Source organism: Ammodytes marinus, assembly GCF_949987685.1.
Source record: "Ammodytes marinus genome assembly, chromosome: 2".
Lineage (NCBI taxonomy): Eukaryota > Metazoa > Chordata > Actinopteri > Uranoscopiformes > Ammodytidae > Ammodytes > Ammodytes marinus.
The window spans coordinates 27794431-27812269 of NC_137231.1; the positions used below are offsets into that span (position 1 = coordinate 27794431).

Genomic DNA, 17839 nt, shown 5'->3' on the forward strand with positions numbered 1-17839 from the left:
TTCATAAGCAGCTTTGGAGTGCAATCGGAGGAGTGATTTGGATTAAATATAAATTGATGGTAAGACCCACTATTATGGTTTCAATGCGGAAAATAATTAGATAGTGTGAGGGTGTGGATAACTCAGTGAGATCTGATTTTCTAAGGTCTGTTTTAAGTACTTTAGTGGTTTGATTTAACCCTTCAACAGCTCCCAACCTTCAGCAACCGCCCTAAATCAATATCAGTCTCATTCAACAAGTTAAACCCCCTGTTAAAGGATTTAGTGGGTAATGGAACTGGTAACTCCTGACAGCTCCTCCTGTGTGTTGGCTTGCAGTATAATGAATCCTGGGAATATAGCAGAAGGGCAAGGTATTTACCCTTACTGCAAGGCAACTGCCGTCCATCCTGCAAACAGCTTTGCTGCCACACTGAAGCCCCAGTAATGAGCTGACAGGTGCAATGTTTACACCCAGATTGCCACTCAAGTTTGATGGGCTGACTCTGGGTTTAGTCTTTTTTGACATTAATGATGCAAGCCAAAAAGGTTCACCTTTTCATTGATTGTCACAGAATCTTGAAAGGATATTCGCACCCCTTGTTGCCTCTCCAAAGACCTTTTTGATTATTTTTCACAAAAATCCAAATTGTGCTGAAAAGTCATTGTAATTGTGAATGAAGAAAATCTAATGCTACAAGATATATTTTGGAATACATCTGTCTTATGAATGTAAATCTCAAGTAAGTTCTGCAAAAAACATAACTATCCTGTAACCACTAACTGAGACCTAGATTTGCATTCTGCATTCTAATGTTGGGTACCCTTTCTAACTCATAAATTATAATAAAACTTGAATGTGACCAAAATGGATTCTGTCATTGCCTCTTAACTGTATGTTTTTTTGGCCAACATGCATACAAAAACTGGGGTTTCCAACATGCATGTTCAATCCATGGGTGTTGCGTTACAAGATTTCTTAAAAGGCTTAATCATTACTAACTACAAACTGTTCAGAGCTTTCTTTTGGGTTCCTAACATATCCGCATTGTTCCATGGGCACAGTGATATTTGCAAAAATAGGTCAGCTACAATGGGAAAAAGACCTTGATATAATATCTAATTACATCCATCAGCAAAACTCAAACGTTTACCTTGAACAGAGTAGATATCAGACCAGAACACAATAACTGTTTTAAAAATGCTTCATTATTGATTTGTTACCTTTTCTAAGGTCAGCTGCGACTATGATAAACACACCCACCAAAATCACCTGAAAAGCTTTCTTCCTGAGGGTACCTTAGCTGCCATCCTCACTTGCTTGTGTCCCAGAAAATGGTTCTTAGGGCGCACTCACACTAGGCCATCTGTTCCGTGCCCAAGCAAAAGTCTAGATCGTTTGGCTAGTGTGAGCACGCCAATCGTGCTCCAGCACAGAACACTTCCTCGGCCACGGCACGCTTGGGAGAGGTGTGCAGGGGCACGGTGCAGATGCTAATGTGATGACACGCGCACAAGCAAGCGCACTGACGGCATTTCTGACGTGAATTTATTAGAGATGCATATCGTACTTGAGCACGGAACAAGGCAACTTTGACTAGTGTGAGTGCGCCCTTAGCTCCTCTGTGGCTGGTGAGTGGCTAATGCTCCTCATTAGAGGTGACCTTTCCGGAAATTGCTGCTGTGCACTCCTCACCACCCTCTGATTACCTCAGTTACTGTGGCTAAAATGAAATACCCCGGTCATTCTCACATGTCAGGGAAACACATTTCATCAATACTTCTCCTGGCAGGCTCATGTGTTTTGGAAGAATTTTTTCTAGTAGGATAGTTGTCTTTTTATATGGCCCTAACTAAGTAGTTTAATACAATGTGGTAAGTAATAGACTAAATAATTGCAGTCTTGATTTATTTGTGCAGTAGTTACACTTTTCATAGACTTTGTGACCTGGCATTTTTAATGTGACCTTCATGTGCAACTCAACGTTACACTGTACTTGGCCAGTAAAATAGATTCTTCTTATTTTATAAGTGGAGGGGTTTGCTTAGCCTTCCCCCCTAATGAATGCTGCCGTTCAGTCCTTCTATTTTAACAGGAATCAACAGGTTCAGACGACAAAGGTGACATCATCAAAATCCAGACTTTATTGCCTACTCAGTGCCACAGAGTCGCAGACACAGAGCAGCTGATTGAGAAACGACATTTGCACATTTATTTACCTCAATTGACGGCCTTTCGCGCAGTTATGACCATGCACAAGCACACATTGCACTTGCTAGTACATTAATTGTGCAGCACAAAAAATAAAATAAAAATTAAATTATTATTATTTATTTTTTGGGGGGGGTCGGTCGGTAGCCAAGGCAGGGGTCTGGCGTTGGTAAGGCGGCCGCCTTGGCCATAAAGCGCTGGGGGAAACACTGAGGCTTCAGGACGGACTGGAACAACCTATTTTGAAAGTGGCAACAATGAGGTTACATAACAATATTCTGGGGGAGATGGTTCCTGGCAGTTTCACTGTTTTCTTCATAATCACACAAGACTCCCTGTTCCAGGTGGTGTTTCTGGCAGCACACATCCCATTCCTGGATGACGAAAGAAAATGTCTCTCTCTCATCTCCAGCCACATTTCCCATTCTCACGGCCCTTTCAGTGCCATATCTCATCCTTCTAGAGGTCCTCTGACTTACCCTCCTTTCCCCATCTTCATAACTGCTCCAACTTCCCTCATCAGGGGCCTCATTTGTCAACGCTGTACCACCCAGTACGCAACCTTTGTGATTTATCAAAAGCAAACTTGACGGAAAGATGTGCGGTCCTCCACGCAAACTCTGAACCATGCCTGCAATGTGGTCGATGAGTTGTGGGTGTACAGAAAACCTGCCTGTCCTGTTCTGCTTGTCCCTGCTTGTCCCAACACTGCTATCCCTCTGAGCCTTCAAACGACTTTACACGAAGCCACACACTGACATCCGGCAGTCACCCTGGGAAGGTACTTGCCTTTTACAGAGTATCATTCAACTCACATGAGATGTGGTTGTCATGGCGGAACCATTTGGAGATTCTGCTTCCCAGATATGCAATGACTATGCTGCTCGGCTGCCCAAAGACTAAGCTGCCCAGCTCCAAGGAATTCCCATCGTCCGTCTGCGCCGACATCTTGTCCGTGCCCTGCAATGTGCTCTACCCGTCCGACCCTGCCTTGACCTATGGCTGGATAATAATTTTTCTGGGCCAGTCTCCCAAGGGGATACACTTTTGCCAGTGTCCTCCTGCCTGATTCTAGAGCTGCTCCACCCATGTGGTTTTTATACTGCTATACCCCATGGCCTTCGCCTGACACCCCTGCTTCGCCCTGGTGCAGCTCCCAGGCCGTCTGCTGTATGTTGTTACCTCTTTTTGTCAGTTCCCTGGCCACTCACTGTACATTTTTAAATTCTCAATGATTGAAAGAATGGGTGATTGTGTGAAATTGGTAACAACCAGTCAGTTAAAGTTAATTATTCTTAATGCAATGCAAAACAATCGTGCATAGAAATTCCAGCCTCGGTCTTTGATGTAAGTTTGATGCATGATGTATTTTTTATCTTCGCTTTCTGATATTTGATCTAGTGTTACGTTTAGTCAAGGCATTTTTTTTGTTGCACATCCAGGAAATGAAATAATTCTAAAATAATTCTCTGCTATAAAATGTACCGATAATATGACTTAGGCCATGTATCATCCTGTCCTTGCTATGATTTCACAATTTACACAGCCATTTGGTCCCGTTCAGGTTAAATTTTATTTGCCATCATACAGTAACATCAAAGCTTAACATTAACATTAAGTAGCTTTAACAATTGTATGTGGCAGAGACAACTATTTTACTTCATTGGCCTGTGTGGATATGATCCCATTCCAACTGGTCAAATTATTGGTCAATTATTTTACATTTGAAATGCAATTAGTGAAAATACTTTCAATCTCTTACACTTTTTTATGAAGCTGTGAAATACGTTTCTGTTTTATAATGTTTTAATCTGACATATATGTTTAAGCTAAATATGTCTTCACTCAGATGGTGTCTGATCGCACCTATGCTGACATGATGATGATATGTCAGCCTACAATTTGAAACAGCCAACCTCCTCCGAGAGCAGAAGCTCACCCCTCTTTAATGTGATCTAGTCAGAGAATGGCAGGTGGGTTGAATGCCCCTTCCATGAACTTCCCCAGCTGATTAATTTATCCACAATACACACCCTGTGGTATTGTGACAGTGCTTGGGGCAGTCATATTGAAAAGTCATGTTCTGTCTGGTGCAAGTTAAGATTGTCCAAGGACCTCTCCTGCTTAAGGTTTAATAGGAATCTGGACCGATAATTGTATTTCTATGAAGAATTGAATGGTTGATTCCTTCCTGTTCAGAACAATTGGAATATAAGGCTTCATTATTATTTTCCCTGTGCATTATCTGCAGTGGGGCAATCCAAACAATTAACTTACATCCAAACGTTACGTTAAGTACTGTGTATTGAACATTGGAAACACATACTAGACTTTCTTGCATCAGGGACTTTCTTAGATTAATGTTCAAGGTTAAGGTTCAGCATAATACAGTATACTAAAACATTTAACATTATTCAGTATTTTGCTGTCAGCTATTATCAGCAAGAAAATGGAAAAAGGAACATGACAGCTGTTCTTTTTTTCTGCCCCTGTAAAACTATCCTGTCAAGTATATTGTTCGAGCAGGCCCCCTTTAAAATATTAAAGATCATGCCCCTTATCAAGGCCTGAGCATTAACAAAAATACATCTCAATGCTTACTTCACTTGCATGAATAAATCCACTGATGTAGCCTTGTTTTTCTATCAAATCCCTTCAATGCGAGTCTGGCTTATATTCCCTTAGCTGTCTGTGTGTAATAGCTCGGTCTCAAATAGGGCTAATATATGCTTGCCTCTGAAACAATCAGTCTTGTTTATCCAGAGCCCTTGAACCTCCAGGATCAGAAAGTTTCTGCAATGAATTCTGATTTGTGAAATCCCTGTCCAATTTATTGCCTCAACTCTGCACAAACATCAAAACAAACTATCTCCCTTTTTTGTGCCACCAGCTGTTAGATTTGGGCAAGAATAACAGAAAGAGAAGGTTGGATGATAGAATCATATAAGACTTACAATTTGTTTATTAATGTCTCTTTCCATCTCACAGTATCTGCCTCTCTCCAAAACATTTCTTCTTCCCTGAACAAAATATTTGCATCTGCACTGCAGGGCTTGCTAACTGAGGGAACAGTACAGTTTTGATTGAGACCTTGAAAGATGCTTGGCAGGTGATTTTGTTTAAGGTTTCACTGGGTTAAGTCTACTGCCGCAGTCAAGAGTTATATGTGGTGTTAGTGAAATAATTTTTCCTGGATATCTATGAAGCTGTTATGAGGAGATGGGCGAGTGGAGAGCACAAATGTGTATTGTGTCCCAGGTGCTATTTGAAGTAATGTCTAGCTTAAGTAGCTTGGAGGAAGTCTCAGCTTTGGCCAACGTGTAGAATATCAGTTTACGCTGCATCTGTTCTTTTTCAGCCTTGATGAAAGTAGACGGAAAATGGAATTAAAAGAGTCAGATTTAGTAGTCAAAGTGATTAATTGCTCAAAGCCACGGTTGCTGTTTGGACATCTGCTTACTTGTTATTCTATCTAATTAAAATGATAAGCAATTAGTGATGCAAATCTGCATCCCTTTGGAGTTTGGGTGCAAAATATTTTTGCTGGACATGGAGCCTGATTATGATCTGCATATGATGCATAATGAAATTAAGTATTCTCTACATTGGAAATGGTCCTTATTTTTCTAGCTGTTTAAGGAAACTAATTGAGTTAGGACTAGGATTTTACAGCCATGCACTGTCCAACTGTACTTAGGCGCATTGCTGTGTTGTGCTTAATGCTCACATGTTCAACATTCTACACAGGTGTAATATTTACCACAATTACAGTGTGTCTGATGGCATTCAAAAGCCTTTTTTAAGCGAAGATGATAAATGGGTCAACAAAATGGCGGAGCATATAGATAACATGTTCAACATCCAGGGGTTATTTCTAATTTGTAATGCATAATTATTACATTTTTCTCACTTACGTTGCTTCGTTGCTTTACGTGTGACACCCTAGTAGCCATAACACTGACAAACAATGAAACTAAGAGGATAAACTCTGGATGTGAAGGGAAAACTGCATATCAGTCAATACAAACCTCTCATATTATGCTTTTTAATCATTTCTACACCAGCAGGGCATTAGGTGGTGGATCTCATTGCAATGACGAAGCATTACATTAGGACTTGCGGTGGATACTCCATCACTAAATTTCCCCGTGGCTGTCCAGTAGCCCTCTCTGCTGCCGAGTTTATCATAACAGCTTGAGAGTAGATGACCCGCCAGATGTTTGTAATCTCACACCGAGAAGCTTGTGACTGGGGTCGCAATCAGATAAGAGAACATAGGAAGGGATTATAAATGTTGACAGTGGGGAAAAGGCTATAGATTCCAACATAATCACTGATAAATGGCACATGTCCTCTTTCAACCCCATATAGGCACTGAGTGTGGACACCAATATCTGATATACATTCCTGTTTATTTTCCCTCCCCGAAAAAAAACATTATGATTGTTTGTGCGGCTATGAATTAAGTGAGGGAGTTTAGAGCTCACACACAAGGCACAAACTCATTTCTTCTCGCCAGTTTGTAAGGCCCTATTGAGATTGTATGGTTGTGTGGGCAGGTTAATGATATCAGCTTGAGAGTAGTTTTTAATCAGGAACAGACTAATGAGATAGGTTGGGCTGGAGTTACTCCAGCAAAAAACAGCATCACGAGTCACCTCGCTCCATTTCTCTCTTTCTCTATTTCCCTTTCCGCTCTCTACCCTATCTAAACCCAGGAATAAAGCGATTTAGGTGAACCTGAGAGACAAATGAGTGCACAATCGTGCGGATTAAAAGGAATCAGTCATTTTTACAGGGGTGAACAGCGGGACAGATTCACCCTGTGGCGAGGCTCGTGCAGTTTTTCGGCGGAGGAGCAGAATTAAGATCCAATCCTGGTGTAAAGGAGACAATAATTGCAAACATGTCCTGACTACTTTTGACGGAAAGAGGTATTTTTTGGTTTGGATATGAAAAAAATATAAATATTTTTACTCCCATTTAATAGGATTTGAGCATGAAAAAAATAATATTTAGCTCCAGTCAAATTGCTTTAAAGGGATATAGTCATGTATTCATAGTACTTTCTTTTTTTAAAGGTCCATTTGTGATTCTACTGTGCAGTGCAGTAGTGAAAGAAAGCTCCTCTTTTTAACTCCATAGTACTGAAACATGTTTCACTCCATTAGAGAGTGAAAATTGGAGCCATGGAAGTGTAAAGAATTGGACATCAGCCCCCCTAAGCCTCTGAGGTACATCAAGACATGTTAGCTTGCCAAGCCCTCCCAGTTAAGAGCCTGTTCTGTCCGTTAAGATGGATTCACAGCATAAAGTACATTTATGCAACATGCCGAATGAGTACTGCCTTATTTCCATCCTTTAACTTATGGCTTTGGATGGTGGCTGGTCTTGATGCATTCTACAGACATATTTAGATAACCCATGACATTTTCACATTCATAAATAATCTTTTTGATCTCATACATATAAGGCTCAGTGATATCCAGTTTATGAATTCTGCAAATTTGCTTTGCAAAGATCAAGTTATAACAATCAGTAAGATTGATTAATTATTTGTTCTAAAACTTTAGCAATGGAACGCTTTCCTGACAGAACCACAATAACCAACATGGAGGGAAGCGAGGTGCAACACAACTGAGGGGAATAATATTCATAAAGTACAATTTACAAAAAGAATAAAAATACTTAATGGCCATTTTCTTTCAAAATGAAGGAGGTTTATTTATTTTTTATTAAATTAATATGCACTTTTTTTGACACCCACAACGCTATGGTAGTCTGTTACTATCAATCACGTTCTATCCGTTGGAATGATTGACATAATGGCTCTATCACTTCATAAAGGGTCCACTGTGTGCGCAATTGATAACACCTTTGGGACTACGTTTATTGCAAATTCCCCAAAACATTTCAGACATCAATGTTTTTGTCTACGTAATTGTTTATTATTAAGTCCAGAGTAGTTTTGTTTCTTAATCAGCATATTGTTCTTCCAGCTGCTTAAAATCTTGTATGCTTCTATCCATCTTGGTTTCGTTCAACTGGTTCGATTCAGTGTTCATGCTAAAAAGAAAAAAAGGCACCCAAAAATCAAATGTATACATTGAGCTTTGCCTTTAATTTCTGATCCGTCGAGGAAGGGAACATCACATCCAGGAACTGTTTTAGTGACACAATTTTCAGAGCAAACCCTCCCAGTCTTACACCAAATATATTACATAAGGATATGAATAAAAAAGTACAAATTATGAATTCATAAACATAGTACATGCATTTGCAGATTTAACTTGATATTCATCCCAGTTGGTTTGGGTAGGTGTGTTACGTCACAGTGGATTAGCTGCTCAGAGTGCTGGTGGGTGTTTAGCTGTAGGCGTGGTGTGAGTCCTGCTCTCAGATTGTGGACATTTGGTATGAAACGGATTATAGGACTATGCGTGTGCTGATGGCCTTGGGAGGATAACCACACATCAGCACAAATCGCCGCACAGACTGGCACGAACCTGGTTAATGCAGTGAGTGTTTGTGTGTGTGTGTGTGTGTGTGTGTGTGTGTGTGTCTTTTTGTGTGTCTGAGAACTGGGTATAACAGAGAGGGAGAGAGCGTATGGTGTGTTGCTTTATTCTTTTTAATCATATTAAGTTGGATCATTAGATGGACCCATTTACACAGTGCTTTCATGAGGTGTACAGGACCAAATCCTATTGGATATCTGCCTAATCTACTGAAAAAAGCTCTGCAGATTCCTGTTCCAGCTTTGTTGGGGGCTCAGTGTCTCTCGGTGCAGGCCTGGGTATGAACATACATGCAGCATTAATTTCATTGAATTAGGATTGAGTTCAAATTGCCACTCTAGACTCCCAAATCCAAGCGTGATTGAGAAATAATGAGCAGCTTAGTCCTCATAAATGGTTCATGAGATTATCCCCCTAGAATTATACAGCTCACCTCTTTCATAGTAAGTCAAATACTTCAGAATGTACAGGCTTATTATATACACATCAAGCCTATATACACCTTGGTGTAAATACGATTGGGCCGTCCTCTATCAGACGAATGTCCTTACTGTTGAATCAATGTCAACGTAACTAGAATTCTTCTATATTGAATCTTGTGATATTTGTTTGCCAACCATGTGTCTCACACAACAGACTTCACATAATTGTAAGTGTTGTCAAAATGTTGTTATAGCAGTATACAGTATACTTTGATCTTCCCTGGATATTGAAAGCCACACTCTAATTATATTCCCATTCGAAATGAATCGAAGGTTATCCTTTAGCAGCATTTCATGCTATGATAACACTTATGTCAAAAATAGAATCATGGCTCTCATCGTTTCAAAACGGATCAGGATGAAGGTTCTTCTGATTTGACCTTAAGCGCTGGCACTGAGGGCTAAGCCAACACAGTCACAATTCTCTCTGGGTTTGGCTCAAGAGACCACTAAAATTTGTGATGGAGGGTGGACGGAAAGGGTTTTGACCCCTTTTTATAATGTATGTAGCATGTACGTTGTTCCACTGGGAATGTTTCACAATGTATGATCTTCAAAACACTGCAAATGTTCAAAAGCCCCATATCATATCGAACACTTGTTTGCTAGGCTGATCCTTGCAGATATTAATTAGAGATTTTCTGTGAATTAAATAATGTGTTTGCTGGTGGAGGAAGGTGCGCAAACACTTTTAGCCCTTCTGTTGAAGTCTGGGACTCCTCTGCAGTGAGAAGTCTAAACTTTCTCATATAAGCCTTAGCCTCAAGCCATGAATTCAAATATTTCAGTCACATTCACTGAAGCCAAGGGGGGGAAAAAGCCTTATTACTTATGATCAAAGGTTTGTGTTTTCTGAAGGAAACATGGACTGTCTGCTGAAATTTGCATTAGGAGTTGAAGGAGGGTCATTTTCAGTGAAGAGAGAGACATCCAGAAATAGGCGGTATTAGTTGTTTTCTATGCTTTTAAGCTATCGTTCTATGAAGAAAGTTTACATATAGGTAAACAGAGCTACATGAAATCTAAATATAAGTATTGATAATCTAATAAAATCTTCCAGGTAAGTCTCATGATTCTGTAACCTACAAAAATAGGCTTTGCATTAAAGTTGTTTTATTCTCCACCTGCTACATTAATTGTTGTCCCTTGGCCTGCTGGCCAGGTGAGAATATAAAACGCAATATTAACGTATTATCTCATTAATAGACCTTTCCTCTCCTTTTCAAATTAAATCATATTATAGAATTAAAGCAGCTACGAGTAACTTTTAAACAGCCTCATGTTTCCTCTGATAATCATAAATTACCTTTAACAGCAAACGAGACCATCAGTGCAAAGAAATACGTTTTTATATAGTTATTATCACTGCATTTGGTCTGGTCGCACACCCAGTCCGATTTTCGGTTTGTGCGTGCAGGCTCTATGGTCACATATGGTCGCAGATTTCAGTGTGGCGCAGCAACGCAATTTGAGAAGCCTATCCCTCCAGGTGAGGGAAGGGGAGCGGGAACCTTGTTTGAGACAGTTATTTGTCGTCATAATGACTGATAACGGGGCTGAACCATCAAAGAAAAAAAAAGAGAATTCAATTAAGAAAAGCTAAAAGGGAGAGTGATATAGGCTACGGGCGGGACGAGGGCGTTGCCAAGCAACGTGTATACAATTTCACGGGAGCGAACTAGACTGCAGTGTTTACTCCTAAATGAATGAGCGGTTGGTACTAACACAACGTTTGCTTTGCTTCACCATCATCAGATTACCATTATTCATTGGAAATAGTCATTATTTACAACAACATAAACACATTACCTCATTGTGATCCATACTAACTGCCGTCTCTCGTTCATTCGCTTTCTGTGAGGACACGTAATCTTTCAGCTCCGTGAGAGTATATAGGTGACACTGCTGCATCAACTCATTGCAATCAGGTGTGGCACTGACTGGCATTAGTTGCAGTGTCACTAACCACTGTCACGGAGCCGAAAAGAGTCTGTGCCCTCACACTTTCAACACACGGACATGCACTATATTGCGCCCCTTCTCAGATGACACTCGCACGCCTGGCACAAGCTATAAAACAGCTTTGCAACAGCGGGCGTCGTAAAAATACTACTGCTTTTGTCCAAAGGGGCCGCCAAGGGACAAAGTTACCCGTAGTGGCTTTAATAGTGGCCAAAGTTTTGAGTATGTTGACTTGTCATAAGAAAATACGAAATAACAATTTTTTTACACAAATAAATAAATATATTTATATACAAATAATGATATAAATGAAAAGGAGCAGGATATTCAAACAAATGAATAAGTTTGCACACTGCAACACAGTTTTTGTTAAATGTTTGAAATAAAAAATGGGTAGTTGGATGAGATTGAAAAAGGAGAATTTCTTCTATCCAAAAATATATCAAAACCTATAGATATTGAACTAAAGATTTAACTACAACATTTGAAATAGCATACCAATTGGCTGTTGGTCTATAAAGAAAACCTGATTCACATGAATACAGTTGCTGATTATTTTCTTTTGCTAGTGCTTCTTTTTTAGCATGTAATTATAAGGATTTTTTAGGCAAAATGCTAATCCATGTTGCATCCAAACCCTCACTGTAGATGGAGTGCATATCATTAGATACATTTCCCATCATCAGTCTAAAATGAGGGGAAAGCTATTACTGTTCGACAAAGAAATAACCTCTTACTGAGAGGAGGGTTTCACTTATGATGAGAAGGTTATTGATGTCCAGCAGGAGCCTGCAGGCTCAGGTCAACGTATTTGTAAGCACTTTTAAACTGAGCTTTGGCCCCAGCATGGCACGGCTGTCAGAACTCGCAGCCTCTGCTGACAAGTTAGGGGGCTTGTAAAGAGGCCAGTGCTGATGGATTTTTAGTGTCCTTGGGTGACCAGCTGGAAGAAAATTGGAGAGTGGAGAGTGGGGAGAGTGGGTGTTGACGCCCATGTCCGTCAACACCCACCGGCTCCGTTTTCAAAGCAGGAGTCGCGAGACGAGGAGTTCCCGCGGTAATAAAAGTGACGGGCGATCGCTCTTGATAATATGATTCTCCTATATGGTATTTACACAACAACAAACGCACGGAAGGTTATTGTTCCCATCCGAACGAGTAAAAGAACAGTGGACATGCTTGTATGTGTCTCTCTTTTGAGATTACTACCTGCAGTGAACACCGGGTGTTTTATTTCGAAAATTACCCGGAGGTTTAATTGTTTTGTCGGAAGAGTGTGGAAGATGGAAGGTTCTTGCCCACATTGGCTGACCCGGTCCTGCACTGACACCTGAGGAAGAGATACTCTGCTGGTTTTTCTTACATATTGCAAGAATGCATTAAGCGTCACAGTCATCAAATGTGTTCTGTTGGATGAAATTGCTTAAATGTACCAATATTTTACTAAGTATTTTTTCAGTTTTTACCTACATTTGTCACCCAACTGTACATCCTTAATGGACTTTATACAGTATACTCAAATGGAGATGGACAAGAACGACTGACCTGCAATTTGCTCAGTGTACTGTATTGTGTATCTCTGTGTGGATGTTTTTCTGTGCATACAATCCTACAATATTTATATAAGATCCAACTATGTAGCTTTATAAAATTAAAATGTATAATTTCAGATGAAAGACAAAATTAGCTACGCGTAAACAAGGAATCTACTTAGATAATACACATATAAGAGGATGTGGAGAACCTGAATTAAAACCCTGACCTATTAATAAAACTCACAGTATGACAGAGAAATCAGATGTATGGATGTACATTATGTATTCTATGTATAATGTTTAATATATGCATAATGTAGAAGCAGGAACATTATAATTAACAAAACAGACGAAGAAAACTCAACTCGAGATTAACGTTTTCTGAAGCTTTTAACCACATCTCAAAAATCTCTCAATCTGTGACATGATGGCAGGTTTTATGTGATAGAGGACTAATAAAATAAAATAAAGTGTTGGCAGATAAAAAATATTTCAGGTCAATATTTCAGGTCAATAATAATAAAGTATTTGTTAACACGTTAAAACTGCTTTACCAGACTTCATCCTGAGCTCTATAACTAGCAGCCTCTTACTTTTAACCTGTGGATGGGAATCAGATAGGGATTGCTTTTGTGATGATTGCCTGACCAGATAAACAGGTTTAAGAATGAAAATCACCATAAGGCCAATGGGACTCTCTTTGAGGAGCCTTGTTGATAGTCCCTATTGGTTTTTGTGTAAGATCAATATCTTCTCAGGTCCCCTTTTGTGCTCTTGCCCTCTTACTCTCTAGGGTTAATCGACCTCGAATGAAAGCCTCAGGGATTTGTGGAAACCCTACTTCCTAAACCTTTCACAATAAATTGAAGGCCGTTGATAACATCTTGACTTAATTTGGTGCAAAAGATAAGTATACAGGATCCGGACCTGTGGATTTTCCAGCATGACAAACTGACATTTCAAAGTTTAAACTACTGTATGTTTTGAACTATATTATCCATGTCAAGAAAGAAAAGCAATACTTTATAAAATGATGCCTTGTGGGCCTCAAGGTTGTTTTGATGTGAACTATCAAAACAGTCCGCACTTCATGCACTGCTTAATAATTCCCTCTTAATTATAATACAGTACATATACAGAATTTAGTCTAATCGTATGGTGAGTTTTGTTAAACTGCCTGGGGCGTTTCATGCAACATCATGATACTGCATTTGTAGCATTCACTTAAGTATTTAAAATAAACTGCATGTATGGTGTTGATGTTGACCTTGTTTTAAATTGCATAGTATAGCTTCATCATTAAATTTGTTTGATCTTTGATAATGCCTTGGGAAATTGAACAAAGAACAGAATGTGCAACTAGTTAAGATCAAACAGGCCTAAACATTTCCATTTCCATACGAGTTATTGTTAGACAAATGGTTCCTGACCAATATATGCCAATATTATATCAAAGTTAAAATAAGTGGTTGCATCAGTTTAAAAGTAGAGGATAAAAGCTCAAAATGCCTATCAATGATGATATGCAATAATAATTTATGTTGTCTATTTATGTTAATCTTTTCACTGCAACAGTGTCAAGCACTGCAATGCTAATGTCCTGAAGAAGCTGAGGAGAAAAGGAATTCAATCTGAAAATGTTTTTGTCAATTGAGAAGTGTTTTGTAAATTCAGATTATAGAAGGACTTTGTGCTGACTAAATCTTAGAACTCAGAACAAGAAATCATTGCATGAGCAATGTAGCCCAAAAGTGATCTTAATGAGCTGCAAGTATTAAGTACATGAGGTCCAGTAATTGACTTTACAATTAATATTGAAACAATGGCAATACAAAATGTAATAATAACTCAAGTGAACCTGTGGAATTTGCTTGTTGTTGTGCAACCACCAATTCAAAACCCATAAACTTTGAATTAGCATTGCTTATAAATTTGATGTAAATGTTGTATGTCCAAAAAGAGAAAAATAGAACATTTGCCATACTGAATAATCCCACACAATATATATGAAATCACTTTTATTCATAATATATTCATACTTGTACACAAGTAAAATAAAATGCATATCTATGGTACCATTGCAATCTCCATACACAAATTGACAGCAGCATTTTGGTAAATGCTACCCATATTCCCTTTCTGTCATGAAAATATAACTAAAAATGGGGGACGTAAAGCATTTGCTTTTATAAACATAAAAAAAAACATAACATTACCCAACAAATGTATCACTTTGAATAAATAATCTGGGTAGATCGTTCTTCATTAAACCGACCCAACATTCTTTCTGTGCGTTGTCTCTAAATTCCTGTATTTGCTTTTTGTTTTTTTGTCTTTTTTTAATATTCTTCCAGTGGTCTTTCTAAGCAGTAAAAGCTTTTGAGAGGGAAACAGGGAGGAATCCCCAAAGTGTTGCTTAGACATAGTACAATTAAGTACATAGAGAACAAACAATTTTGGGCACCAATTTATTATATACATTAGATCTGCAGTGTTCTGTAAAGGCATCCATTTTGTCAAACGTCCTCATCATTGTTTGTCTTAACCCATGATGGGTCCATGTGACTTTTTTTTTTAGTCAGTGTCTGTTGTAGATGTCAACGCATCTTATGTTATCATTGTCATGAGCATAAACAATCTTGAGTCCTGTGTTTAGAGTGAGATCAGAAGTCCTAAGACATGGCTAAAGATAACCAGATCATGGGAATGAAAAGATAGCTCAGCACTTGCAAAGTAGAACCCTGACCCTTGATGCAGTGGGCATCTGATTTTGGCTTTTTGGAACACTTCTTTTTCTTTTTGTTTGACGCTGTTGATGATTCCAGATTGTCTATAAGTTCAGGGTTTAGATTTTCCAAAGACTTGTCCAGGGTGTTGGACAGGGTTCCCAGTGGTCCATCATTCTGCTTGTTCTGGGTCTCATTTTTCGTTCGTTCTGGTTCCTTATATTTAGTCTTGGACATGTTCTCCTTCTCCTTAAGGGGGTTGTTAGTGATTTGACGGCTCTTGCCAGAAAGAATGGAGGACTTGTCGTTATCTCCAAGGCAACACCTGGGTATGGTGTCCCCGAGAGGATTTTCGGTGGAAGGGAATTTCCCAGACTGTGCCTTGGAGCTGAACAGATTGGTCTGGATTTGAGGTGTTTCCACACACCCCTCCAAATCTTCACTTTTCAGTCGTTTCAGGTCCTTTCCTGCCAGGAACTCAGGAACATTGCACTCTAACTCAGAGCTGGAACCTTTGAAACGTTTGAACCAGTCCCACAAGGTCCTTGCCCGGCAGTCACAGATCCACTGGTTCCCGTTTAAACGCAAATACTGGAGAGACACCAGCTTGTCCATGGTCTCCCCTGTCAAGACAGTAAGATTGTTGAAGAACAAGAACAGAGATTTCAGTTTACCAAGATCACTAAAAGCCCTTGGTTGGACATATATAACACGGTTCTGGTGTATAAGCAGCCTGTCGAGATTGATCAGGCCTCGAAACATGTTGTCTGTTATTATCTTGATCTTGTTATTGTGCAGGTAGAGATAGGTGAGGTTGGCAAGGTCCAGAAAAGTGTCATCATGCAGGGTTAGGATGTAATTGTCCTGCAGGTAAAGGTACTGTAGGGAGAACATTCCACGGAAAACCCCAACGGGGAGCTCTGACAGGCCACACCTGTGCAGGTGGAGGGTATGCAATTTAGTTAACCCCCTGAAAGCTGTAGGGCTGATGGTTCGGAGGTTGCTGTTGTCTCCAATGTCCAGTTCCTCAAGTTTTTCCAAGCCAAAGAAAGCTCCAGCTTCGATGTAACTGATATTGTTGGAGTACAGCCAGAGAACAGTGAGATTGTGGCAGGAGCTGAAGCTGGTGGACCTCACCACGGTTAGCTTGTTGCTCTGGAGGAATATTCTCTGGCTCCTCACAGGGATCTCGGTAGGGATAGAAAACAGTCCTTGTTGTTGGCAGGCCACAGTGGGCTTTGGCTCACTGTAGCACACACACTTGGCAGGGCAGCTGTCAGTTTGAGGAGCAAGGTTCAGCCACATCACAAGAAACAGGAGTCGCCCTCCTATGGAGACAGAGAGAAGACAACAGTTGATTAGTAAAAAGGTATGTAAATATTAAAAGACCCATTTCTAATATAGCCACATAAATACATTATTTCAGGTCACGCAATATGCATGAACCCTTAAAAGAACACCCCACATTTTAATCAGATAGTAAAGCTTTCAGAGTGCAGATAAAATAGCTTTTAAATGTATCTGCCTGAAAATAAAATCTTTAATTTATAAAGGATGCCTTAATATACATGATCAATATTTGATTTGCTCAATTGACACCAATGACACTGAACACATCTCCACATTACAGAAACCAAAACAATCCCAAACATTTATTACCACTAAGTGTAACGTTCAGTACACATTATTACATAATTGGGAATCCTCTTCAAACAAGGATTCGACATGTATATTTAACATTGATATTTGGATATGGGGAGACATTTCCTCCATACATCCCCTTCTGATGTGAAGACCTAAACAGAGAGTATTGTGAAAGCAGACTCATTAAAATGTGGGTGGGTGGCCATGTGACATGTGGTATTTCTGAGAGCAAGAATTGTTGTATGTTTGCCCTGAAGGCATCCATGTTTAAAATAAGATGTACTGTATAGCCTTTTCTTGCATTCATTTTTTATGTTTGTTCTATGGTATTGTTCAAATAACACAGTAACCGAAAAGTGAGATGTGCTGGATTATCACATGTGAATGATCACTTCTGACATTACACTGTAGCAGGTACAGCTGAGCCAGAAATTAAGTGAATTTATTAGGGCTCACTCATTCCTTCATGTAGAGATGATGGTTACAAAGTGTCACAGCCATATCTAGTATCAGCATATAATGGCAGATATTCCTCCAAATCTGTTAAACCTTTTCAGCTCCTGTCTTTCCTGAAGATTTCCAAGCTCTGCTCCCATGCACATGTGAGAAATCCTAGGCTTGCAGGTATGACAGGTAGTGAGGTTATGGGAAAATGCATGAGCCTTACTCAGCCCTTCCTCCATCCCCACTCTCCCTCTTCTCATTCCCTTGCAATGTGTTGTGGTGCAGCTCATCTCTGGACCTTGTTAAACGGAGCTCTGGTGTGGCCTGACAGCAGCCC

General features: G+C 39.6%; 1 protein-coding gene across 1 annotated transcript; it reads right to left on the minus strand.

Moving 5' to 3' along the window:
* Nucleotides 1–15360: 15360 nt before the first annotated feature.
* On the minus strand, nt 15361–16719 carry rtn4r (reticulon 4 receptor; the record flags this gene model as incomplete). The annotated part of the gene is made up of 1 exon (XM_080050307.1): nt 15361–16719. The coding sequence occupies one exon, from the start codon at nt 16717–16719 to the stop codon at nt 15361–15363; it is 1359 nt and encodes a 452-aa protein (XP_079906433.1).
* Between the last annotated feature and the right edge of the window lie 1120 nt (nt 16720–17839).